The 25,424-nt window shown below is 49.5% G+C and overlaps 1 protein-coding gene across 1 annotated transcript in view; it reads right to left on the bottom strand.

Annotated features, from left to right (window-relative positions):
* The window catches only part of CENPE (centromere protein E), a 1,817,274-nt gene that overhangs the window by 1,704,199 nt on the left and 87,651 nt on the right, over positions 1-25,424 (bottom strand). The window contains exons 3-4 of the mRNA XM_086962044.1: positions 23,648-23,737; positions 23,437-23,555 (exon numbers count right to left, since the gene is read on the bottom strand). Coding sequence (XP_086818170.1) covers positions 23,437-23,555; positions 23,648-23,737 — 209 coding nt within the window. The remainder of the gene's footprint in view (positions 1-23,436; positions 23,556-23,647; positions 23,738-25,424) is intronic.

Genomic DNA, 25,424 nt, shown 5'->3' with positions numbered 1-25,424 from the left:
TTTAGCTGGTTTTTGACATAGTCGACCTGGGACCCTGCCAATCAGGACCCCAGGCCTACTGCTCTCTCTGTAAAATGGATTCCATGTACCCTAGGTGCATTTCCAATTGGTGCTGGGCCACCTTATCAGACCCTGTAACTCAGGGCATAGGTGTACCCAGGGCCTACCAGGGGCTGATGCATGTATTATGCCACCCCTGGCTGGCCTCCTAAATTTGACACAACTGGCTGCATGACAGCTGGGGCAAAGTCGTGTAATCACCCTTTGCTGTAGATATAGTATACCTATATCTAACCCTAAAAATGGACACACAGATTCCTATCAGTCACTCCTATGGCAGGCCTTGACAATCCTGAAGGCAGAGTGCTTGGAATCGTGTGAGATGGTGCTCTGGCATGAGCTGAGCCTGTCTGCAGCTTGCGGAACCAAGTCCTAATTGCTGTTCCATGATATCGCATACCATATACTCTTAAGTGCATTATAATCCTCACGGTTAAATGCTATCTTTGGTATTGCTTTATCAAAACATGTCGAGTAAGGTGTCATACGAATTGGAATACTAACCCCTCGCCAATTCTGGCGACGGGGTTCGCATTCCACCCTTCTAGAGGGACACGACATGTATGTAACTGTGAACCCCGGTTAAAGTTAAACGAAGCCTCAGCTCCACAAAATGGATGCTGCCACCACAGACACGAGTCTGACCCCCTGCAGCTGGGAGTCCTTCCAGCGAGGGGAGCCTGGACAAATGGTTTCCTGTCGTGGGCGGTGCTAGCACCGTCCCAGACAGGGTTTTGTGTATCCTGGGTAGGCAGGGCTTTACAGGAAGGTGACTGCTGAGTGGCACCCCGGTGCTCACTACGCATAGGCCAGTCAGAACCAGTTCCAGGGGCACACCAGCCCCTGGCCTGGGGAAAGTGGGAGAGGGGTGTAACCACCCCCCTCCTAGTCCCACCCATAGGCAGGACCTAGTCACCGGGTCAGCCCCCTTTTTTCGTATAAAGATAGGAGCGGGCCCCCTGTTCAAATTAGATCATCTTTGGAATCAAGACACGACTTTCTGCGAAAGACATCAAGATTTCCTTCTTCAAGATTCTCCCTTGTGGCTAAGGAGTAGTCACCCTGCATCAAGCGGGCACCATCCTAGGAACACTGCGGTCTGCTGCAAGTCCTTCCTCAGGAATCCGACGACACAGCTCGACGAGACCCGGCTTCTCTGGCACCTCTGACCTCTACTCACCTCTACAGCCAAGCTGAGAACTGTGAGTGCAACGAGACCTCGAGGGACCGACGATCGCCAAGACTGCACGACTTCTTTGCAACAAGCCCACCGTGTGCTCCACTGGTGAGTGCTTTGGGGTCCGAGAAGCCCCAACCCTGAGCAGCTCCAGCACCGAAGATCAGCCCTCCAGCATCTCCACGATCTGCGTGGGGCCCTTCTGCTTTTGCCTGCTCACCGCGCTGTGTGGCTACTAGCCGGCTGGCTTGTGGCCTTCTTCACGACGCCCGACGACATCACTGCTGCTGGTCTGGTTGCTCCAGACTGGCCCTTGCTTCCTTCTTCAAGAGAAGCACCCCGGACCCTCCTGGTCCACTCCAGACGCCATTTTGAGTCCACCGCGTGGGCTTGAATTTGCCAAGGCTTTGTTGCCCAATCCTGGGTCCAGTGACGCCGACAGCTTCATCCATCGTGGGACAGCTCGCTCCTCCATCCTGGTCGCCGACAACGCCTCCTGGTCGGTGAGATCTGCAGAGCACAGCGTCACCCACTCACCTAGTCGAGGTGACTACCATCCGGTGCCCTCCTGGTGCCACCTGACTACTGGCTAGTAGTCTCGAACTTAGTCCCCTCTGCTTTCAGGTGTCATCTCTCTTCGATCCAGGCTTGGATCCATCAAACTTTCTACACTGGTCCCCTGCCAGCAACTTCTTTCTTCCAGGCTCCTGGTCCGTCTACGAGGATTCCCGACATCTTTTGAGACCTATGCAGCTGCAGCCCCTGGGCTAGGTAACTTCGGCATTTCGGTGCCCCAGCATAGCCTCACTATCCAAGGGTCAGAATCCACTTTCGTTTTCCTCCTACCAGGTCGGGTTCGCCCGAGAACACTAACTCTGTGAAATCTAGCTACCATAGACTTTGTCCCGCATCCCGCGTGAGAGTGCACACTCTGCACCCCTAGGCCTCCTAGAAGTAATCTGAAGATTCTATAGTCAAGTCCTAGCGATTCCTAAGCCTATTAGTACTGTACTTACCTGCTAGTAATTTCGCATTCCACTTTCAGAGTATATGGTTTTCCGTGCCCCTCGGGCATTTGTATATACTGTGCTAACTTAAGTATTTTTGTAAGAGTTTTGGTTTGTGCTTAGTACCCTGTCCTCATAAAGAGTACAGGGCTGTTGTGATTCTTAATAAATATCTTGTTTATTTTCATAACACTTGTGTGGTGTCCTTTCACTTGCTATTTAAGGGGTATATGTGTGGTATAACAGCTGGCTTAACACGCCCTCTCGAGTCTTTAGCCTTAGACTACTCTTATCCACGCTACTAGGATAGCTGGTCTATAAGGTTGACTTACAACCAATCATCAATGAGGGTTGCTGGACTGATACATAGTGTTCACTAGAAAAGTGAGCACTGCATATCAGGCCACCTTCTCACAGCTGCGGGTCAGTGCCTCCAGTGAGCGCATAAGCCCGCTAATGACCGGAGGCAGCTTCACAGCGCCTCTTGATGGGGGCTGAGTGCCAAGAATTTAGTCACTACTCACTACAAGCGCTAGGCCTTGTAAACATAATCCTGGAGGTTGGTAATGATCTTAGGGAATGCAATATTACGTGAAGCATCTGAAATATGAAATATAAAACAGAAACGCCATGGAATACCTGCAGTAAGAAAGTGTGTGAGACGCCAGGTTTAAGAAGGCTCAAGAAGCTGCTACAGCAGATCGATACTCTTAACAGGAACACCATAGCTGCCAATGTTTCAGACTGCTTATGAGTGACATGTTCAAAATGTCATTGTACTTATGAGTGACATTCAGCAACCATGAGTGACACTTTCTCACGGGCAAAATTAAGTAATGAAGACAAAGGAAACATATAAATATCAGAAATTGCATCCATTTGAGGACCGAGAAACTCTTTAGGATCACCTTAAAATTGCTGTAAAACACCAGAAATGGAAGGGCATTAACCTCGCAGGACTTGGAGGAACTACCACGTTACATGCGGATGGCGAAACTACATCTCTGAAAAGCCACAAAACGCCCCGCTTAGGATTTTACATAAATGGACAAATGGACTAATCATATAACATATCAGGACCAACTTCCAGAAGGCGACATAACCAACAAGGTATTTCTATCTTCATCCTATGAAAAACAAAGATGTGAGTTACATAGGACCTTTTATAATGAACAGCATTAGCCATTCACTGCAAATATAAAAAGACATGTCAAAGAAAGACGAAGCATAAAAGAGTACATCCTGATTTTGGCATTGGCACACTTGAAAATGAGATATTTTGACCAACACATGCATTTATAAGAAGTCTAGTTCTGACAATGCTAGTAGATGTGAAGAACCCCCAGTCTTCCAAGGAAAATTGATATTATCTGGCCCTGATGAAGGTGGCATTTTAGCTTGCACCGAAACGTACGTAGGCCACATACAGACATCTGAGAACTCCACTGAGGAGGACCCCTAAGAAAAGGATATTTAATAAAAAATTGGGGATGGTGCCCATGGACAATATTTGAATAATACTGTAGGAGAGTAGGGTCTGCAATCCTATGATCACCCCAGATGTTTGCTTTTTGCTTCACTGGTTTACGACTTCCCTGGCTGTGGGCCTGCTAATCAGACCCACAGCCTAGCTGTTCTCTCACCAAATTGACACGTGTACCTTAGGTGCATTTACCAATTGGTATTGGGCCACCTCATCAGACCCTGTACCCAGGGCATAGGTGTACCCAGGGCCTACCAGGGGCTGCAGCATGTATTATTCCACCCCTGGCTGGCCATCTAAATCTGACAGAACTGGCTGCACGACAGCTGGGGCAAGGTGGTGTAATCACCCCTTGCTTTAGATATAGCATACCTATATCTAACCCTACAATGGACACATGTATTCCTATCAGTCACTCCTATGGCAGGCCTTAACAATCATGAAGGCAGAGTGCTTGGAATCATGTGAGATGGTGCTCTGGCATGAGCTGAGCCCGTTTGCAGCTTGCGGAACCAAGTCCTAATAGCCGTTCCATGATAACGCGTACCATATACTCTTAAGTGCATTATAATCCTCGCGGTTATTTGCCAATTCTGGTATCGCTTTACATGTCGAGTAAGGTGTCATACGAATTGGAATACTAACCCCTCGCCAATTCTGGCGACGGGGTTAGCATTCCACCCTACTAGAGGGACACGACATGTATGTAACTGTGAACCCCAGTTAAAGTTAACTCGAGCCTCAGCATCACAAAATGGATGCTGCCACCACAGACACAAGTCTGACCTCCTGCTGCTGGGAGTCCTTCCAGCGAGGAGAGCTTGGACAAAGGGTTTCCTGTCAGGGGCGGTGCTAGCACCATCCCAGACAGGGTTTTGTGTATCCCAGGTAGGCAGGGCTCAGAGGAAGGTGACTGCAAGTGGCACCCTGGTGCTCACTGTGCATATGCCGGCTTGAGCCAGTTCCAGGGGCACACCAGCCCCTGAGCTGGGGAAAGTCCGTACAGGGGAGAGGGGTGTAACCACCCCCCTTCCTGGTCCCACCCATGGGCAGGACCTAGTCGCGTACCAGCCCCTTTCTTTAGAATAAAGGTAGGAGCGGGGACCCTTCCAAATTAGCTCATCTTTGAATCCTGAAACTGCTTTCTACGAAAGGAACTCTCGACTTCTTCTCAAGATTACTCCCTTGTGACTAAGGAGTAGTCACCCTGCATCAGCAGGCACCAACTAAGTATCTTGCGGTTTGCTGCACGTCCTTCCTCCGGAACCAGACCGGCCAGCACGACGAGACCCGGACTCCCTGCCCTCTCTGACCTCTACCTGCCTCTACAGCACAGCTGAGAACCGTGGGTGCGACGAGACCAGGGGACAGGACTATCATCAGAACCAGCACGACACTGATCCAGCACGACCACCGAGGGACCCTCGAGTGGGTGCACTGGGGTAAGAGAAGCCCCAAACCCAAGCAGCACGAGCACCGAAGTCCAGCCCCCCAGCATCCACCAGATCTGCGAGGGGCCCTTTTGCTTCTGTGTCGCTTGCCACGTTGTCCGGTCACTTGCCCGTTGGCTAGTGACCCTCCAGACGACGTCCTACGTTTGCTTCACCGCTGGTCTAGCTCCTCTAGACTGGCCCTTGTTTCCTCTCGAAAGGGAACTTCCTCTGACCCTCCTGGTCCACTCCAGACGCCATTTTGTGTCGCCACGTGGGCTTGCCTTAGCCAAGGCTTGTTGCCACCTTCAACGGATCCAGCATCGCCAGCAGCAGACATCCGACGTGGGACAGCTCGCAGTCCTCCAGCCTGGTCGACATCAGCGCCCTGGTCCGTGCAGCAGCAGAATCCAGTGTCACCTCTTCACCTGGCTGAGTGACCTCGACCGGTGCCATCCTGGTGCCCACCTAATCACTGGCTAGTGATTCAGAACTCGGTCCCCTCTGCTTACAGGTATCCCTCTTCACTGATCCATCCTTGGATCAGCCCGGAACATGTTCACTGGTCGCCTGCCAGCAACTTTCACTTCAGGCTCCTGGTTCGTCAACGAGGATTCCCGTCACTTGAACCCTATGCAGCCGCAGCCCCTGGGCTAGGTAAACCGAGTACCACGGTGCTCCAGCGTAGAACCACTCTCTAAGTGTCTAGATCCACTTTCGTTTTTGACCTACCTAGTCGGGTTCGCCCGAGAACACTAACTTTGCATTTACTAGCCTCCATAGACTTTGTCCCACATTGCGCGTAAGAGTTCCCACTCTGCACACGAAATTCCTAGGCCTCCTGCTTCTAATCTAAGGGTTCAGCATTGTAGGCCCAGCGGTTCTAAAGGCTCTGAGAATAGTTACTTACCTGCTAGTATTTCGCATTCCACTTTTATAGTATATGGTTTTTCGTGCCCCTAGGGCATGTGTGTAAATTGTGCAACTTGAAGTATTTTCTTAAGAGTTTTGTTATGTGCTTAGCTCCCTGACTCAAAGAGATCAGGGTAGACTTGTTATAAATAAATATCCTTTTATTTTCATAACAACTTGTGTGGTGTCCTTTCACTTGGTGTTCAAGGGGTATATGTGACGGTAAAACAGCTGGCTTAACACGCCCTCTAGAGTTTAGCCTAAAGACTGCTCTTGTCCATGCTACTAGGATAGCTGGTCTATAAGGTTGACTTACAACCAATCAATAAGGGTCGTTTGGAATGATACACAGTGATCACTAGAATAGTGAGCACTGCATATCAGGCCAACTTCTCACATTGGTGGCAGCGGTGGGATTTGAGCTTGCTGTTTTACCACACGTATCCTAAGAATATCATTTGAAAGATCACATAAGTACCAAGGTACATATAACTTAGCTTAGAATACTCTGAGTTCTACTGAACCAGCTGTTTTAGTTCAACAGGGCTTAGCACATCCTGACTACAACTCTTAGCAAGGGATCAGTAGGCAAACAAATAGTGTAGGTAAGTGCACCACTTACACCTCACTAGAAAAGCATGTCAGATAAAGGAGGGAACTCGGAGGCCCCCCTTGTGTCAGTGGACCCTCCACAGGTCATATCAAGATATGCAGCTCTTAGCTTCCAGGAGATGAGACAAGTGTGTACCTCCAGGAAGCTAAAACAGGGTTCTAACCCTACCCATTCCTGATTGGTCTCTTAGAGACTTATGATGCCAGGAGGGCTTCTAACACAGGCCCTCCTAATCCAGATGGGAGCATGCCCCCCTTAGAGGGAACCCTTGGGGACCCTGACCTAAACCTCAATGGAACAGTTAGTGAAGGAGAGGAAGAGGATCCAGAGTTGTCAGGGGGTGAGGCAGACAAGGGTCAGGTAGACGTCAGTAGACTCACCAGGACCAACTTAAGAAGGCATGAAAATGGACTTGGGGGACCCCCAGGGCCACTCTCAGGCAGGCTTAACATTGGGAGTGGACGAGTTAGGTCTCTATCCAGAGGCTCCAACAGATCCATTTGAACCAATGGCTCTCAGACCTCTTCTCACAGAGGGATGACATCCCCTCAGAGGAGAGAGCATGAGGCAAAGATGAGGGAAGTCAATCTGAGGATTGAAAGGGAAGAACTTGCCCTGGCCAAAGAGAGACTTGCCTTTGCTAGAGAGCAGAAATTGAGTGGGGCAGACCCCAATGGTGGCAGCCTTTTACCTAGAGAAAAGGACAGGAGTTTAGACACTAGACACCTGAGTAAGATAGTGCCCCCCTTTAAACAAGGGGATGACATCCACAAATGGATGACTGCTTTGGAGAGGGCCTGCACTGTCCAGTGCGTCCTCCAGAGTCAGTGGCAGCTATCTTGTGGCTCTCCTTTTAAGGCAAAGGTAGAGATAAGCTCCTCACTACTAGAGCGGAGGATGCTAACAATTACCAAGTCCTGAAAAATACACTGATTGATGGGTTTGGCTTAACCACTGAGCAGTACAGGTTGCTGTTCAGGGATACCCAGAAGATTCAGTCTCAGGATTAGTCTGACTTTGTGGATCGTGCCACTAAGGCTTTGGAAGGCTGGTTGCTGGGCAGTAAGGTTACTGATTATACAGGGTTGTACAATCTGATCATGAGAGAACAGATTTTAAATAACTGTCAGAACCAGTTGTTGCATCAGCACCTTGTTGACTCGGATCTGACCTCTCCCCAAGAATTGGGAAAGAAGGCAGACAGATGGGTCAGAACAAGTGTCAAGTAGAACCAGGCTCAGAACCAGGGTGGTCAGAAGAAAGCAGACCAAAAGGGTAGTAATAAGAATGAACAAAATGACCAGAAGTCTTCGACAGGTCCCCAACAAACCAAAGAGGGTGGGGGTCAGGCTTCACAGCAGAAAAAGACTCAAGAAGGCCAGTCAAAAAGGTGGTGCCAGTACTGTAAAAGTAAAACTCACTGGTTTAGTGAGTGCACCAAGAAAGGAGGGCAAACTCCTACCACTACAGCCCCTAAGGCACCTGCACCCCCTAGTACAGTCAGTAGTGGTAGTGCACCTCCCAAGGGATTAGTTGGGTTAACCTTGGGATCTGAGGGGTATGACAACTTAGTTGGCACACTCAATCAGGCTGTCCTTGTCTGTACAGGGGATGTGGATATATCCCCTGATGCAAGTCCCAATACTTTGGGCAAATACAGGCAGACACCTTTTATTAATGGAAAAATGGCTCAGGCCTACAGGGACACTTGTGATGGTGACACCTAACTTTGTGGACCCTGGACAGATCATACTAGGTACAGATTACCTAGTGACCAATGCCAGCAATGTCACTACCCACCATAGTATGGCAATTGTTGATTTCTCCTGGGGAGGGGTAAGTGGCCAAAAGAAAGTTGTGGTTAGTTCCGACCGCCCAGTTGAATGTTTGTTGGGCAATGATTTGGAAACATCACTATGGTCAGAAGTGGAGCAGAGGACTCACATGGAAATGTTAGGCTTGCCAGCACATGTCCTTGCTGTGACTAGGTCACAGGCCAGAAGATGCCCCACTGAACAGGTGCTGGATCCTGGAACAATGGACCAGACACCTTCCAAGGGAAGAGGCAGTAGGGTTAAGGCATTGCCTTCCCCCTTGCCCCAGGTTGTGGATCAAGTCTCAGAGGAGGCGGACCTCAAAGAACTGAGGGAAACTGAGCCTAAAGAACTTGAACCTGATCAGGTTGAGTTTCTGGGTTCAGGGGGACCCTCCAGGGAAGACCTGGGGAAGGCACAGTTAGACTGTCCTTCACTTGAACCCCTTAGACAGCAGGCTGCTGCTGAGGCTGCAGGGAACGCCACATGTGCCCACAGGGTATACTGGGATGATGGACTCCTGTATTCTGAGGCAAGAGACCCCCAAGCCTGGTGCAACCAGGAGGCTGGTTATCCCCTTGTCTCAGAGAGGTTTCCTTCTTACCTTGGCCCATGAGATTCCCCTTGCAGGACACTTAGGCCAGAATAAGACTTGGGACAGACTTGTCTCACACCTTCACTGGCCTCACATGAATGAAGATACCAAGGAGTTTTGTCGCTCCTGTGTCACTTGCCAAGCCAGTGGTAAGTCAGGTGGCACAACAAAGGCTCCCCTCCTACCACTACCTGTGGTGGGGGTACCCTTTGAAAGAGTGGGGATTGACATTGTTGGTCCAATGGAACCCCAGACAGCATCAGGGCACAAGTTTATACTGGTAGTGGTGGACCATGCCACCAGGTACCCTGAAGCTATTCCCCTTAGGATCACTACAGCACCTGTGGTGGCAAGAGCCCTAGTTGGAGTGTTCTCCAGAGTGGACTTCCCTAAGGAGGTTGTCTCTGACAGAGGTGCAAACTTCATGTCAGGATATCTGACAGCAATGTGGAAGGAATGTGGTGTCAACTACAAGTTCACCACGCCCTATCATCCACAGTGCAATGGGCTTGTTGAAAGGTTCAACAGGACCCTAAAAGGGATGATTCATGGACTACCTGAAAAGCTCAGGCGTAGATGGGATGTCCTGATACCCTGCCTTTTGTTTGCTTACAGAGAGGTTCCACAGAAGGGGGTTGGCTACAGCCCTTTTGAACTTTTGTATGGACATCCTCTAAGAGGACCCCTTTGTTTGGTGAAGGAAGGATGGGAGAGACCTCTCAAAAAGCCTGCAACCAACATTGTGGACTATGTACTTGGTCTCCGCTCCAGGATGGCTGAGTATATGGAAAAGGCTTCTAAAAACCTTGAGGCAAGTCAAGAACTCCAAAAAGCTTGGCATGACCAAAAGGCTGTCCTGACTGTGTACAAGCCTGGACAGAAGGTGTGGGTGTTGGAGCCAGTGGCCCCAGCAGCACTCAAAGACAAATGGTCTGGGCCCCACACAACCATTGAGCAAAAGGGAGAGGTCACCTACCTGGTGGACCTTGGAACTCCCAGGAGCCCCCTCAGGGTGCTCCATGTGAATAGGCTCAAGACATATGTCGACAGGAAGGACATGAGCTTGCTCATGGCCACAGATGAGGGACAGGAGGAGGAGAGTGACCCTCTCCCAGACCTGCTCACTCAGAACCCTGATGATGGGTCAGTAGATGGTGTTGTCTTTTGTGGCAGCCTATCTGAACATCAGCAAAAGGATTGCAAACAAGTTCTTCAATCCTTTAGACATATGTTCTCTCTGACACCCAGTCAAACCAATTGGTGTACCCATGAGGTTGACACTGGTGACAGTCTGCCAGTTAAGAGTAAAATCTACAGCCAGCCTGATCATGTCAGAGACTGCATCAAGACAGAGGTGCAGAAAATGTTGGAGCTGGGAGTCATTGAGCCCTCAGATAGCCCTTGGGCTAGTCCAGTAGTTCTAGTGCCAAAGCCTCACACCCAGGGTGGTAAGAAAGAGATGAGGTTTTGCGTAGACTACAGAGGCCTCAATGCAGTCACTAAGACTGATGCCCACCCAATACCAAGGGGAGATGAGCTTATAGATAGTTTGGCTTCTGCCAACTACTTAAGTACATTTGACCTGACAGCTGGGTATTGGCAAATCAGGTTAGCTGAGGAAGCCAAGCCCAAGACAGCATTTTCTACCCCTGGTGGGCATTATCAGTTTGTGGTAATGCCCTTTGGTTTGAAAAATGCACCTGCCACCTTCCAAAGGCTGGTGAATCAAGTTCTCACTGGGCTGGATGACTTCTGTGCAGCATATCTTGATGATATAGCTGTCTTTAGTTCCACCTGGGAGGATCACCTGGTCCACCTGAGGAAAGTGTTAGAGGCACTACAGAAAGCAGGTCTCACTATCAAGGTCACAAAGTGCCAGATAGGGCAGACACAGGTTGTATACCTGGGCCACCTTGTAGGTGGAGGCCAGGTTCAGTCACTGGAGAACAAATGTTGAATATGTGTTTCTAGGGTTACATTACACTGAAAGGAGGTCTGTCTTTCTGTCACAAGGATGGTGTCATCAGTGATGTCATGAGTGATGATGTCACTGGGTGAGTGGCGTGGGTGAGTGGCGTGGCGTGGGTGAGTGGCGTGGGTGAGTGGCGTGGGTGAGTGGCGTGGGTGAGTGGCGTTGCGTGGGTGAGTGGCGTTGCGTGGGTGAGTGGCGTTGCGTGGGTGAGTGGCGTTGCGTGGGTGAGTGGCTTTGCGTGGGTGAGTGGCGTTGCGTGGGTGTGTGTGGTGTTGCGTGGGTGATAGTGGGCTTGCGTGGGTGTGAGTGGCGTTGCGTGAGTGAGTGAGTGGTGTTGCTTGGGTGAGTGGCGTTGCGTGGGTGTGTGTGGGGAGTTGAATTATTATTTACCTTGCAACCGAGCTGCTTCTGTTCACAAGCTTGAAAGCAGCAGTAACATAAATCGAGAGCTGCAGCATGGCCATGGCTCGCCAGTGCATGTTGCACATGAAACAAAGCATAATGTATTTGGATCGCATTACAACAGAAAGCCCAATGTAAAATCCAGACCCTCTCTTGCCACAGTGTATTAAGGCAGCACACAGAGAGGGAAAGGGGAATATTTTCACCTCCTCTGGGCTTATGGTAGAAAAAAAATTGGAATCAAAAGGCGCGTGTCCCATGACATACAAGCCATTTCGTGTGAAAATGCATCCGCTAAAAGGCAGGGCGCTGACAGAAACACGAACTTGCCAACAAACACGAGCCTGCCAACCAAATGTAAATATTCTGCATCACGGCTGCCGAGAGTAACAAGGCAGTGCTGGGAGGGGGGCTGCGCACCAACTAAAGTGCTCTGGTTGCACGGCCTGCGGCCGTGTGAAGTGATAAGCCTTTGAAGTATGTCAACATTTAAAACAAGTCACAAGAGATGGGGGGGTGCACAACTGTGAAGGTAAGTACGTTCAGGTGAATTTCAATAAGTTCTGGGTGCTCTCAATAGGTGGTGTTATCCGTCACAACACCTACGAATATCAGTAAAGTCCACCGGCAAAAAGGAGTACGGTTGCCAAAAAGGATCCAAAAAAGAAAACAGTCTCGTAATCAACATATCTGAGACAGAAATCTCCAGTCATCAAATGAATCTTCTTGAAAAGGGCACTTCATTTATTCCCACCACACCTACCAACCTTTTGGAACTCGAAGTTAGTACTTTTAAGTTCACTCGCAAGTTGAGACAGACATTTCTTTGATAATGTACTACCTCCTTCAACCACCTACAAGGATGATGAACTCAAAGGCTTACGACCCTCTAGCACGTATCAAGCACCTACTAGCCACAAGTGCATTGATTTGTTTGAGACACTAGTTCGGAAAGACCTAGCCAACATCAACTTTAAAGTGCCTAGGAGATTGCAAAACCTTACCAACAAAGACCGTGACACATTAAGATCGCTCGCTAACAATCCTAAGATCAAACTGACTAAAGCAGACAAAGGCGGCGCCTTAGTCATACTCAACAGTGAGATGTATACACGGAAGCTATATGAACACATCCAAGACACATCGACCTATATGGCATTGAACTACAATCCTACCAATGAATATCAAGGCCTTCTTAACGATCTCGTCAACAAAGCACACCAAGCTGGTGTGATTGAAGAACGGACCAAGAAGTATTTGATCCTTGACCATCCCAAAAGCCCGACGATGTACATGTGTCCCAAAATTCATAAGAATCTCATGGACCCTCCGTTTAGGCCCATAGTCTCTACTAAACGATCCATTCACGAAACAACTGGCAAATTTGTAGACAAATATCTGCAACCTCTAGTCACCCAATCAGTGAGTTATATCAAAGACACCACGGACTTCCTCACAAAATTATCCAGTGCTCAAAGCTTGAATAATGAGTCGTTCGTCCTTTGCACAGCTGATGTGAGTTCATTATACACATCAATACCCCATCTTGGGGGAATTGAAGCCATCGAGCAGATCTTACTTAAAAGTGACATTGATCCACAAATGCAAACGTTCCTAATGGAATTGATGATTTTCATCTTGTCCCACAGCTACTTCAAAGTTGATGACCAATGGTTCTTACAACTCTCCGGAATGGCTATGGGAAACTGTGCTGCCCCGTCATATGCGAATACATATATGGAGAACTTCGAAAGAAACTACTTATACACCAATGCAAGCTTTCAAAATCACTCCAAATTGTACGTGCGGTACATCGATGACCTATTTTTCTTATGGTCTGATACTAAGGAATCACTACATGACTTATTGAGACATTAACAGTAAAGATCCACGCATCAAGTTAACTTGGCAAATTAGTGAAACTGAAATTGCATTTCTTGATGTCCACATCAAAAACACACCAGAAGGAATCATCACGGATCTTCATAGAAAGAGTACTGATCGCAACAACTCTCTCCACTATGCCAGTTTCCACCAAGGCTCCGTGAAGAAACATCTCCCGTTTTCTCAAATGTTGCGAGTCAAACGCATTGTATCTGATGACACCATGATTGACAGACGCCTTATGGAAATGTATAACAGATTCCGTGAACGTGGTTACCCCGACACTGTCTTACAAAATGCACAATCGCGTGTAGCCACCATCTCCAGACCCAATAGCCTGGCCAAAACCCTGAAAAGCCCAGAACAACGTATAGTACTAGTCTCAAAATTCTCCACGGCAAGCCCAGCTTACAAAAAGATTATATGGAAACATTGGCCCATTCTACAAAATGAACCTGATTTTCAGGGTATCTTTGACAAGCCTCCGATATTTGCACACACTCGGAGTAGAAACATTAAAGAGATCCTTGCCAGGCCCACTGATGAACCTAAATCCCACCGTGGTACTCAACCCTGTCTGAACTGTAATCATTGCCATAATGTCATCAAAGGTAACACTATACAGCATCCAATGAGAGGACACAACATCAAACTTCAAGTCGATGCAACCTGTGACTCCTCCAACTTAATCTATGCCCTAAAATGTCCATGTGGCAAACTTTACGTTGGTAAGACTGAACGGAAAATAAAAACTTGTCTTAACGAGCATAAATCCAACATCAGATTGAGACTGGAAAAATCCAACATTGCCATGCACTTTATTGATGCACGCCATACCATCGCCCAACTTAAATTCATAGTCTTAGAAACTGTTTCTAGGAAAGAAGGCATCGACAATACCAAACTGCTATTAAGGAGAGAACTGGAATGGATTTACCTATTGCAGACTCTTAAGCCCCATGGGCTCAATGATCGCACTGAATTTGGCTGTTTTCTGTGATATATTCTTTTGATATATTGCTCAGATGTATTAACGATATGTCATAATTGTCTGTTTCACCATCCTCCGAATTCTTTTTGTACTTTTTTTTGCTTGTTTCACACTCTTTCACTGTTCCCTCACGCTATAATCCTCCTTTTTGTAATGGCCGCCACATTTTCCTACTAACCACTCCAACCTGCATGAATCTACCCCTGACGTCAGTCCGTCATCACTCGCCTGCCTACATACACGGCAGCCTTCCACACGAACTCTGTTGACAACGAGCTTGACACCTGTGGACAGCGGAGCCTTGCGCTACCAGTCACTATGAAGTAAGCCTTGGTTTTTCACCGTTATCACCCAGCCCGGTAGCGCCGGTTTAAAAGCGCTCGTATGTTCTTTTTATAATGCTCGTTTATAGTGGCACACGCGGTAATATTCCTCGCACCTATACCTATACCTCACTCTAGTTCCGTGCACGGTTCATTATTGTTTGTAAACTACCCAGCCCACACACTAGTAGCACGAATAAACGCCCACACGCTCTCCCAGTTTACTTATTCCCTGACACCCGCTTTTTGCTCTTCCTCTGCAGCTCTCCGTGATCAAGGGCTTTCAAGCCCGAAATGCATTGGAGTCAAATGTTCTTATGATAACTCCAAACGAACACGTTGTCTTCTGATATGCTATTAATATCAAACCAATGCAACATGAAAATAATGAATTGAAGAAAATAAATATCATTGCCTAATGAACTTTGAACCACTTCTTGTGATCCATATCGGTGTGCCTCTTTGGGGATGTATCAGCGGTCTTCCGCATACACTACTTTACTAACATTTAAAACAAGCACATAAACAGGCATGCTGTGACGGAGGTGTGAGAGGTCTGGCAGGGAACAGATGGCCTGGCCGTGAAGCAGGGGGCGGGGCAGCGCTGGGGAAGCCTGTGGGAGGGTGATTGATGCCTTTGATGTGGGGAGGGAGGAGAGCCTTTTGCGAGCCTTGTGCAGGAGAAATGCTGCCGATGCGCGTGCTTTTTAATCACGTGATTCACGTGAACTTAAAGAAAACCGCGGCTGAAAGCCCGTGGTTTGAGGAGGATTTTGCCGACATGAATTCTCGCTCCGCTCAATGTGCTTGCGCGCATTGATAGGTCGCGAGACCTAAAAAACACCAAGCACTCCACAATAGCGGGGATGGATCACTTTTGTTTTTCAAAGGCTGAGGTAGTACAATCCTTTCTAGAAAGCATCAAGAGGGGGCGTGGCCAGGATGGCGGGGTAGGAGGACGTGCGCTCCGGAGCTCCTGATCCCCTCTGAGGCCCCAAGCCTTATTTACAGCTACTTTCTCCCCCCCCCGGAGCCACAAAGTACAGCTGCAGGAGCGGGGGAAACGGTGTGCTCTCGAACGCACCGAAAAGGCACGGAGGCGCCTTCACTGGCGGATGCCGGAGCGCCTGGCAGCAGATCAGCGTGGCCGGGAGCCGGCGCGGCTTTTGCCCTTGAGGAGGTGGAGACCGGAGGAACTGCGGAGGTCGCTGGGGACCGGCTAGCCTGAGGAAACAGCGGGGAACGGTGCGGAGAGGTCCGGGAACCGGCTACGGACACCCGGCACCGGTGACGCCCGCAAAGCTTCTTCCCCGCCCCCCGAGGACCAAGATGGCGGTGAGCTGGTTCGGAGCTCTCTCCCGGGCGGGCGGAAGGTGTCTCCCCGAGTGATCGGGGAGCGACGTTGAGCAGAGCAGCAAATCCCCGGGAGCGGGCCCGGACATTGAGCGAAGGTGAGAGGGGGAACCTGAGGCGAAGTGCCCGGCTGCCGAAGTGTGGAATCCACTGCACTCTGGGCAGCCGGATTGACCAGGCTCCAGACTACGCAAGCGGCCGGCTTTGGGGCCTGCTGTGGGCCTGGCTGACGATCGGCGGCGGCCGCCCGGGGGGGGCTGCGGGCCACTAGTGTTCCAGCGGGCACCAGGGGTCCCTCTGACTCTGTCCTGACGCTGAGCCCACTGCTTCCGGCACCGGTAGCGTCCAGTGCAGCCCCAACACAGCACAGCCCCCTTGGCAGGGTAGCAGGGCACCAGGCTGCATGCGAGTTGGACTGAGGCAGAGGCCAGGGTGAAGGACGCCTCCCAGATGCCACCCCCCCTTGCCACGAACGCATCGGAACAGTGAACAGGGGACATTAACACTGCCCCGCGCTACGGTGCTGCCGCACGAACGTCTACAGGGGGTGCCTGGCTCTCATTAGCTCGAGGGGACAAGTGGAGACCCATGGAGGAACCGGCGCAGGCTACAGCATAGTGGCCAGCCAGGGTGGGCCCTGCTGGGACGCGGGGAAGCCGCCGTGGTCCGGGTCTGGAGAACGCCTCTGCATTTGAGACTAGAAGCAGCTGGCCGCCCTAGTGGTGCCAAGCCAGGTACCTGCACTGCTTGGAAGAAGGGAAGGCCCAGCCTCGGGCTGTGGATGTGAGAGCACACTGACTCATCGACAGCCTCTGGAGAAGACGTGATCCGGCTCTCACCCCGGACCGAGGACAGGGGTCTGTAAAAGCTCCGTTCCAGGGGGGACCGAGGCGGAGTACGACGCACGCACCGGTGGTACGCCTGCGCCATGGCCGGTCAAAAGGGTAGCAAGCGGACCGGAGGTACGCTGCCCGAGCTGCTCAGCAGATCACAAAGTAAAGGCGACAAAGCGCCCTCCCCATCGGGGGCGGCTGGGAGTTCACATTCTGGCGCGACGGCGGAGCCCCCGGTCACCAGATCATTTCTTGAATCTCTCTTTGGCACACTGAGAGAGGACTTCCAAGCCCTGAAACAGGAAGTGGCAGGTGAGGTGCGAGAACTGCGCAGGGAGGTGGACGGCCTGGGCGACCGAGTGGCCACAGTTGAGAGCTCCACACAAAGACAGGACGAGGAAATCACTCTACTACAGCAGGAAGTGTTGACTCTCAGGGAACAACATCTAGACCTCCAATTGCATAACGAGGACTTAGAGAATAGGTCACGAAGGAACAACATAAGGGTCCGGGGAGTACCATCGTCTGAGGAGAACCCGGACATAGTTAAGTACCTGCAGGACCTCTTCCGGACCGTGCTGGGGGAAGGGCCTGATTTCCTCATCAGGATCGACAGAGCTCACAGGGTGGGACCCCCCAGACGGGCAAATGGCCCTCCACCGGACATTTTGGCATTCCTCCCAGACTTCCCGCTAAAGGAAAGAATAATGTCAGAGGCGCGGAAGGAGCGATCCCTCACCTTCCGGGATCACCCTGTGGCACTTTATCAAGATCTCTCGGCGATTACGCTTCAAAAACGCAAAGCCTTCAAGATAGTGACTGACTTCCTCAGACAGCATGAAACGCCCTACTCATGGGGTCACCCATTCAGAATTATCTTCAAGTGGCATGGGGAGACACATCAGTTGCGATCCTTGCAGGATGCTTGCGAGGTGCTGGGTATCACCACGGAAGAGGCGGAGTCCTCCACACCGCGGAGACGACGTGCGACCGACGGGGGATGGCAGAGAGTCGCACGGAGGAGAACACGTGGGGGGTCTCGCAGGCCAGGCTCACCCACTATCCGGGCAGGAATGGAGAACGCTATCCGGACGGCCTCTGAGGAATTGGGGAGTGCAGAGGAGGTGGCATTGACTGCTTAATGAAGCTCCGGGGGGAGTTCATCTCAGCATCACTGATACGGCTGGCTTGGGGTGAGAGGGAGGGAGCGATGGCGCTGACACGAGTGGCTGGACGTCCACCAAGGTAACACACCGTGGGCTAGTCTTTCGAGACTTGCCCGGGACTACTTTCAGTAATTGTTGGGGGTTTGAATTGGGACAGAGTTGGGGGGTGGGGATGGGGGTTGAGAGAATGAAGGGGGGGAGAATGTCGGGTCAGGAGTTTCGATGTGAGTTGAGGGACAGTGAGGGGGGAGACTGTTGGGAGTTGGGGAAGGGGAATGTTGAATGGGGAGAGTTTGGGGCTACCCTGTCCAGTGCTTATACTGTAACTACGAGGGACGGTCTAGTCGCACATGTTCACTGGGTGGTCATCGGGATGCCGCGCATTCTAAGTTGCACACATAGCCACAGTAGTCCCGACTATCCATGGCAGAATTAAAAATAGTCACCCTGAATGTTAAGGGTCTGAACAATCCCACAAAGAGGAGGGCGGTACTGTCACTACTGGAGCACTCCCAGGCAGACATCTGTTTGCTTCAGGAAACCCACTTATTGGCTAGTGATTGTCACAGGTTAAGGTCCCGCCATTTCCCTACGCAGTTCTTTTCCTCCAACACCACTAAAACGGCCGGGGTGGCCATTCTTTTGTCCAAAACATTCAAGGGGGAAGTCCTACACAAATTTGCAGAACAAAAGGGGAGGCTCTTGGTCTATAGATTTAAACTGGGAACCCTGGTATTCACGGTTGGCACGATTTATGGCCCAAACGAACAACAAGATAGATTTTTGCGCAAGGCGTTGGAGGATACCACAGCGTCACCAGATACACACGTCATACTGGGAGGGGACATTAACCTGGTCTTTGACTCTTCCACAGATAGATCAATGCAGCGACGCCCGCAGACTGGAGAACTCTCACTAGCAGTTAAGGCGCAGTTACTTGATTCCGACCTACACGACCTCTGGCGCGAGCTCCACCCCACCGACAGGGACTTTTCCTATTACTCACACGCACATATACGCTAGGCTAGATAACCTACTGGTCTCTGGACCGGTCCGTAACTTGGCCACTGCCTCAGAAATGGGTGTCATTTCTCTCTCGGACCATGCACCAGTCTCGGGGACCTTCCTTCTGCCGTAGGGCTCTGCCCGGAGGGGAGTCTGGCGCCTCCGAGACACACTCCTACATAAAAAAACGGTGGTGCAGAGTATTACGGACTCGGTGAAGGACTTCCAGCTACACAACTCTAACGCTGACACTTCACTACCGACTCAATGGGGGACCCTTAAGGCGGTAATACGGGGGGAGTTCATAGCAATATCCGCGGCGGACAATCGCGAGAGGAAAATGAAACGAGAGGAACTCACTCAGAAGGTCAGGGAGCTGGAGCACGTACACCGTCGCACTGGGGCTCCGAGAGTCTGGAAACAGTTGAAAGTGGCTAGGAAACTCTTGTCCTCTTTGGACTTAGACAGGGCTGAATATGCCGCACTACGCCTCAAACACGCCTATTACACAGGCGGAGATCGCTGTGGCCGCCTCCTGGCAGCCAAACTGAGAGTGGCGCATCAGAATCGCCAAGTGAAAGAACTGGCGGGGAGCGCGGGACAGGGGATTTCAGGCGACGAAGAAATTGCTGAGACCTTCCGCCGATTTTACGGTGACCTGTATGCGGCGGAGACCACGCGCATGGCCGACCCGGATGATTACCTTGATTCGGTGGCCCTATCATCCCTGACCCCCGAACAAGCGAGCTATCTTGAGAGAGACATTAGGATTGAGGAGGTGATAGCGGCGATCTCTAAACTCAAGTTAGGGAAAGCCCCAGGCCCGGACGGGTACACCGCCCTCTTCTATAAAACGTTCAGCGCGACGCTGGCTCCGGTCTTGACCAAACTGTTTAACTCCTTTTCTGACCCGGGAGCCATCCCTCCTGCCCTCTTACAGGCAACGGTATCGGTGATTCCCAAACCGGGGAAAGACAGGAAACAATGCGGCTCGTATAGACCGATCTCCTTATTAAACGTGGATTTGAAAATCTACACGGGGATCCTAGCGACAAGACTGGCACAGTACCTTCCCGGCCTGATTGAACCAGATCAAGCTGGCTTTGTGCCCGGACGCCAAACTGTAGACAACACTAAGAGACTTACACACGTCCTAGAAAAAGCTTCACGTATTCCAGGAGAGAGGATGTTACTCTCAGTTGACGCTGAGAAAGCGTTTGACCGGGTGCACTGGCCCTACCTCGAGCGGGTGATGGCACGGTTTGGAATGGGGGAGAAATTCCGGACCATGGTGTTTAACTGCTATAAATTCCCCTCTGCGACCGTGCGAGTGAATGGCTGTGGTTCCCGACGGTTTAGTATCGAGCGCGGAACAAGACAGGGCTGCCCTCTCTCCCCCCTTCTCTTCGCGCTCTATATGGAGCCCTTTGCCCAACGGGTTCGGCAGAATAGAGCGGTGACTGGAGTGCGGATAGGCGGTTTCACCCATGCAATAAGCCTTTACGCGGACAATGTACTTTTTGCGTTGGAGAATCCGAGGCAGGCCCTTCCTGCATGTATGGCTGAACTTAAGGCTTTCGAGAATGTGGCGGGCTTTCGAATGAATGTTGAAAAGTCCACGGCCTTGGACATATCCCTGTCATCGGCGGTGAGGAGCGACCTGCAAAGGCTCTTTCCCCTACGTTGGTCGAGAGATCAGGTACAATACCTGGGGATTGCGTTGGCACCAACGTTGCAGGCCATGGTCTCAATCAACTATGGAGCGGTGGGTGTGAAGGTGAGGGAAGAACTTGGGAGATGGAACAAAGGGATGATCTCCATGCTTGGTAGGGTTGCGGCGGTCAAAATGACCATTCTGCCCCAAATCTTGTACTTGTTCCGGGCGCTACCTCTGCAGCCCCCCAAGGGCTGGATTCACCAGAGGCAAACTGAGGTGTCCCGCTTTGTGTGGCAGGGCCGTAAGCCCCGAATGCGCCGCGCACTCACTACCTTAGCACCGGAAGCCGGGGGGCTAGGTATCCCTGATCTCCGCAAATACTTCCAAGCAACACAACTGCGATACTTGGTGGAATGGAGTAGGTGGGAGTCCGACAAACACTGGCTCTTCCAGGACCAGGCGGTCGCCGGGCGCCCCTTACAAGAAATTCCATTCCTTCGCAGGCCACATCGCCCCGCGAATCTCTATGCTTCTTATATCACGCGTGTGCCGCTGAGAGTGTGGGACGCTACCTATCGCGCATTTGATCTCACCTCGTTTCCCTCGCCATTCACGCCGATCGTCGACAATCCAGATTTCACACCAGGTATGGAGCGAGGGGCCTTCTCGCACTGGAGGGACAGGGGCTGTAGGGCACTTTTCCACATGTATGATGCTGAGGGGGTGATTTCCTTCCAGGACTTTAAAGATAGTTACCAGATGACCGAAACCGACCGCATGAGGTACTGGCAGGTCCGGCACTGGGCTTTACAGCCGAGTGTTAGAGAATCAGCGGACAGGCAGTTGCTGCCGTTTGAAAGGTGGCTGATCACTCGCACCTCAGACGCCAAACTCATAACTGACCTATACAGGATGCTCCAGCTCCCGTCTTCCCACTTCCACATTCCTGGCCGGGAACGTTGGAACAAGGAACTAGGGAGAACACTTAGCCTTAAGGAGTGGGACCACATTTCGTATAGAGCGAGGCACTCGGCCTATCACGTGGGCCTCACGGAAACCTTCACCAAGGTTACCACCTACTGGTACTACACCCCGGAACGATTGCATGAGATGAATAGGCTCCTCAGTGACAAATGCTGGCGCGAGTGTGGACAGATTGGTACACTAACACACATCCTCTGGGACTGCCCCATACTACACACCTACTGGTCAACGGTGTTGGATGACATTGATACATGCTTTGAGATTGAACTGCCTCGGTTTCCGGCGTATACCCTGCTGGGTCTCCCAAATGGCTTAATGTACCCTCTGAAATCCAAAAGGGGACGGCAGATTGCTATTATGTTGGGCTCGGCAGTACAAAACATACTGATACACTGGCGCACGCCTACCGTCCCATCTCACACAGGCTGGCTTCATAGGTTGTGGCATGTTCTGGGGATGGAAAAGCTGTCACTTACGTTAGTGGGAGATGTTACTGGTTTTGAGGAGCTGTGGCAGCCCTTTCACTCGCTATTGGCCACGGAATTCAAGGAAATTACATGCCCTAGATACCTAAGACTAATGAGGCTTACACCCCCGCTGTGAAACACTGTTCCACTGGAGGGAAGGAGGTACGACCCTACGAGTAAGAGTGTGGCCCGGATGGATTACAAAGTAGACGGTTTATTTCCATAATACGCAACACTGGACAGGGTGGGTGGTGGGGAGGGGGGGTCGTTGGGGGTTTTTTGTTGACTTGTGGAAGGGTACAGGACTGTACGAGGCTGCTCCCTCCCTTCATTTACATATTTCTACGCACCGCGCAGGACTCTGAGGCAGCCCCTAGGGCTGGGTCATGGAAACTTTAATCCTGGGATACTTCCTGCCGCTAACATTGTATGCCTATATGTTTGCTCTTCTATGCAGCTGTACCTTTCTAATAATAAAATACTTTAAACATAGAAAGCATCAAGAAATGCAGAAAGATCTACTGCATGATATAATTGACTCACGTTACCACTTCGTTCTACATGGGCAAAATAAAGCACATTCCATGATTTGTTCAGTGAAAATACTTTAATGAGGTTAGTCTTTGGGAAATGTTTAAGAACCAAAAAAGACAGAGTGATTGGCTGACTGCAACTTTTAACACGAGTTTAGAAACAAAATGGAAAGGTTTCCACATAGACAAGTGTCACTGAAATAGGTAACACAATAACTACATACATAGGTATTTGAGGAACTAAAACCATGATGCAAACAGTAAGAATGTATCCAGGGAGAAAAAAGTATATTGAAAGGACAAGTGCAAGAAGAGTGAGCTGATACAGCAAAGGGTTGCTTACAGCTCGCTGTGTCCATGTTTTTTTATTATATGGATGTGGGCAAGACATTAAGGTACGTATCCTTGATTTGTGTAAAAAACGCAGCAACAGTTTGAGCGAGTCAAAATTTACTGCCTAGTACCATAACATTTTCGAGATTATACCGCAATATCCTGGAGGGGCCTGGCGCCGAAGCAAAACCAATAGTTGTAGCACTGAGCCATACTTCACTGGAGTAATGAAATAAAGAATAAGGGAAGACTGTTAGATCACACCAATGGCCTATCCAAATCCTAGCCACAACTGTGGCATATTTCTTAAAGGAAAGGAATCACATAAAGCAGTAAGAGTTCATGTTTAATACGTGAGGGGGAATCAGCCACAATCAAGAAGCTTCCATAAAAAAACATAGGAACCTGCAAAATCAACTTAGATACAAAAGTAATAACTTACTTCATTAATTACTTTAAAGACATCGTGAATGGCTTGTGGTATAATACCACAAGATGTGTTGGTGCCCATCATGGTGTAGGTTTTCCCCGAAGAGGTTTGTCCGTAAGCAAATATTGTGCCTATTAAAAAAAATACATTTCCAGAAAAAGATTACAGAAAAAGGCAGATAAAAAAACTTCTACTAAAAGCAAAGATTGAAAGAAAAACTCACCATTGTATCCTTGAATGGCGGAATTAATTATAGGGACTGCCATTTCGTGGTACACTTTGTCTGTGTTTTCCTCAGAGTGGAACACACGATCTATGGAGAAAACATGGAATAATTACTTAAAGAAGCATTGCGACTAATGCAGTCATTTTTTATTTTATTTAAGAACCCATGTGCCAGCACAATTAGGAAGAATGGTGGTGGTCAGGGCAATATAACGAATACCTGGGATGCATGCTCAGAAGCAAAAGTTACTAGCTTGTTGAGCAGAGGATTTCTGAAAAAGAAAATTATACTCGCCAAAAGCTTCCTTACCTTCTCCCGAACAAGGACAACATAATTTCCAAGCTGAAAGCTTTTACTTGGTGGGGTGGCGGGGGAAGTTCGAGAAAAGGGGTACATGTCAGTACCCTTAAGAATGAATACATGTAGTGCCACGTGACTCTCACAGTACTAAAATGAGATAATACAGAAAAGTTTCTTGCATGTAAAAATGGTTTCAGAATTAACCAGATCCAGAAATGTTGTAAATAAAATAGGTAAATTATAGTTCATTTATTAAATATACGCAGAAAAACATGAAAAATAGTTTCCACTAGAAAAATTCTCATTTACATTGTCCTACTGCCGGTTGCCCTTCAACCACCCCAAAGTGCTCAGTAGTTCCAGAACAATTTTACTTTCTCAGTTTTGTTTCTTTAAGCTACATGTGTTCACAACTTATCCTAGATTTAGCAGCAGTAATAATTCCAGAGGAAAAGACAGTGACTAGGTATTTCTGAAAAGACCTACTTTGAGATGTACTAGCTAGAAAAAAATATTCATTTCCGTTTGAAGTGGAGTATATTCCGGAGGTCAGCGGTTATAGAGAAAGTGAAAGATAGAAAAAACAACAAACATTTTTGTTCAGGGTAAAATAGTGTGATTTTCAAGGCAGAAAAACTTTAATGTCTAAAGTAGTTTCTGTCTAGAATGCACATCCGGGGGAATGAGAGATCATAGCTTCCATTACATTATGGCCTGGGTCGTGGGCACAGGGTCATGAAGACAGCTTGCAAAAAGTTTTATTGGGCCCTGTAAGATTTTGGTTCTCAAGATTTGGATATAGTCTTAAAAATATTCCCAGGTAGGGTGTAGAGAAAGTTGGTTTCGTGTTGTTCCAATGGGTAGTGACTTGATAATGCAAAGGTAGGAAACCAGGGGAGGATGATACACAAGAGTCCAAGTTGTTTAACCACTTTTCCACAGGACAGATTCAAGTATGAGGGATATTCAGGGGATTAGGAAAGGACCCTAGAAGGGGATCAGAGTGTGCTCATTGAACATCATTAGCTTTAACACTCAAGAGCCTAAATGCCCCAGCCATAACATTGGCAGTATAATTGATGCTTTATGAATCGAACAGTGATATTTGCCTCACAAAAGAAACTTCTGTTTTAGAGACTCACCAGTGGAGATCCAAATGGTTCCCTCTTACATTTTTGTCCTTTGGATTCACTAAAAAGCTTAGGAGTTATGATGTCTAGCTCCTTTAAGGGATGGTTTACTGGAAGACAGTGGATGTGTCTTAGCCCTGCACATCTCATGGGGGACACTCACTTTCACTCTAGCAAACACCTATGCCCTAAACAAAGGTCAAGAAGGGTTTCTGAAACAGACTACAAGCAACCTTCTACAAACACCACATAGGGAGTCTGGATTGGATGAAACCTTAACTTGGTGACGGACAATGATATGGACATTCCAGCCGGGGCCCATCTCTGGAAGCAAGCAGAAATGG

Source organism: Lissotriton vulgaris, chromosome 3_1, assembly GCF_964263255.1.
Source record: "Lissotriton vulgaris chromosome 3_1, aLisVul1.2, whole genome shotgun sequence".
Taxonomy (NCBI): Eukaryota; Metazoa; Chordata; class Amphibia; order Caudata; family Salamandridae; genus Lissotriton; species Lissotriton vulgaris.
The sequence above is the reverse complement of the archived record's forward strand: the minus strand, read 5'-3'. Positions and strand labels throughout refer to the sequence as shown.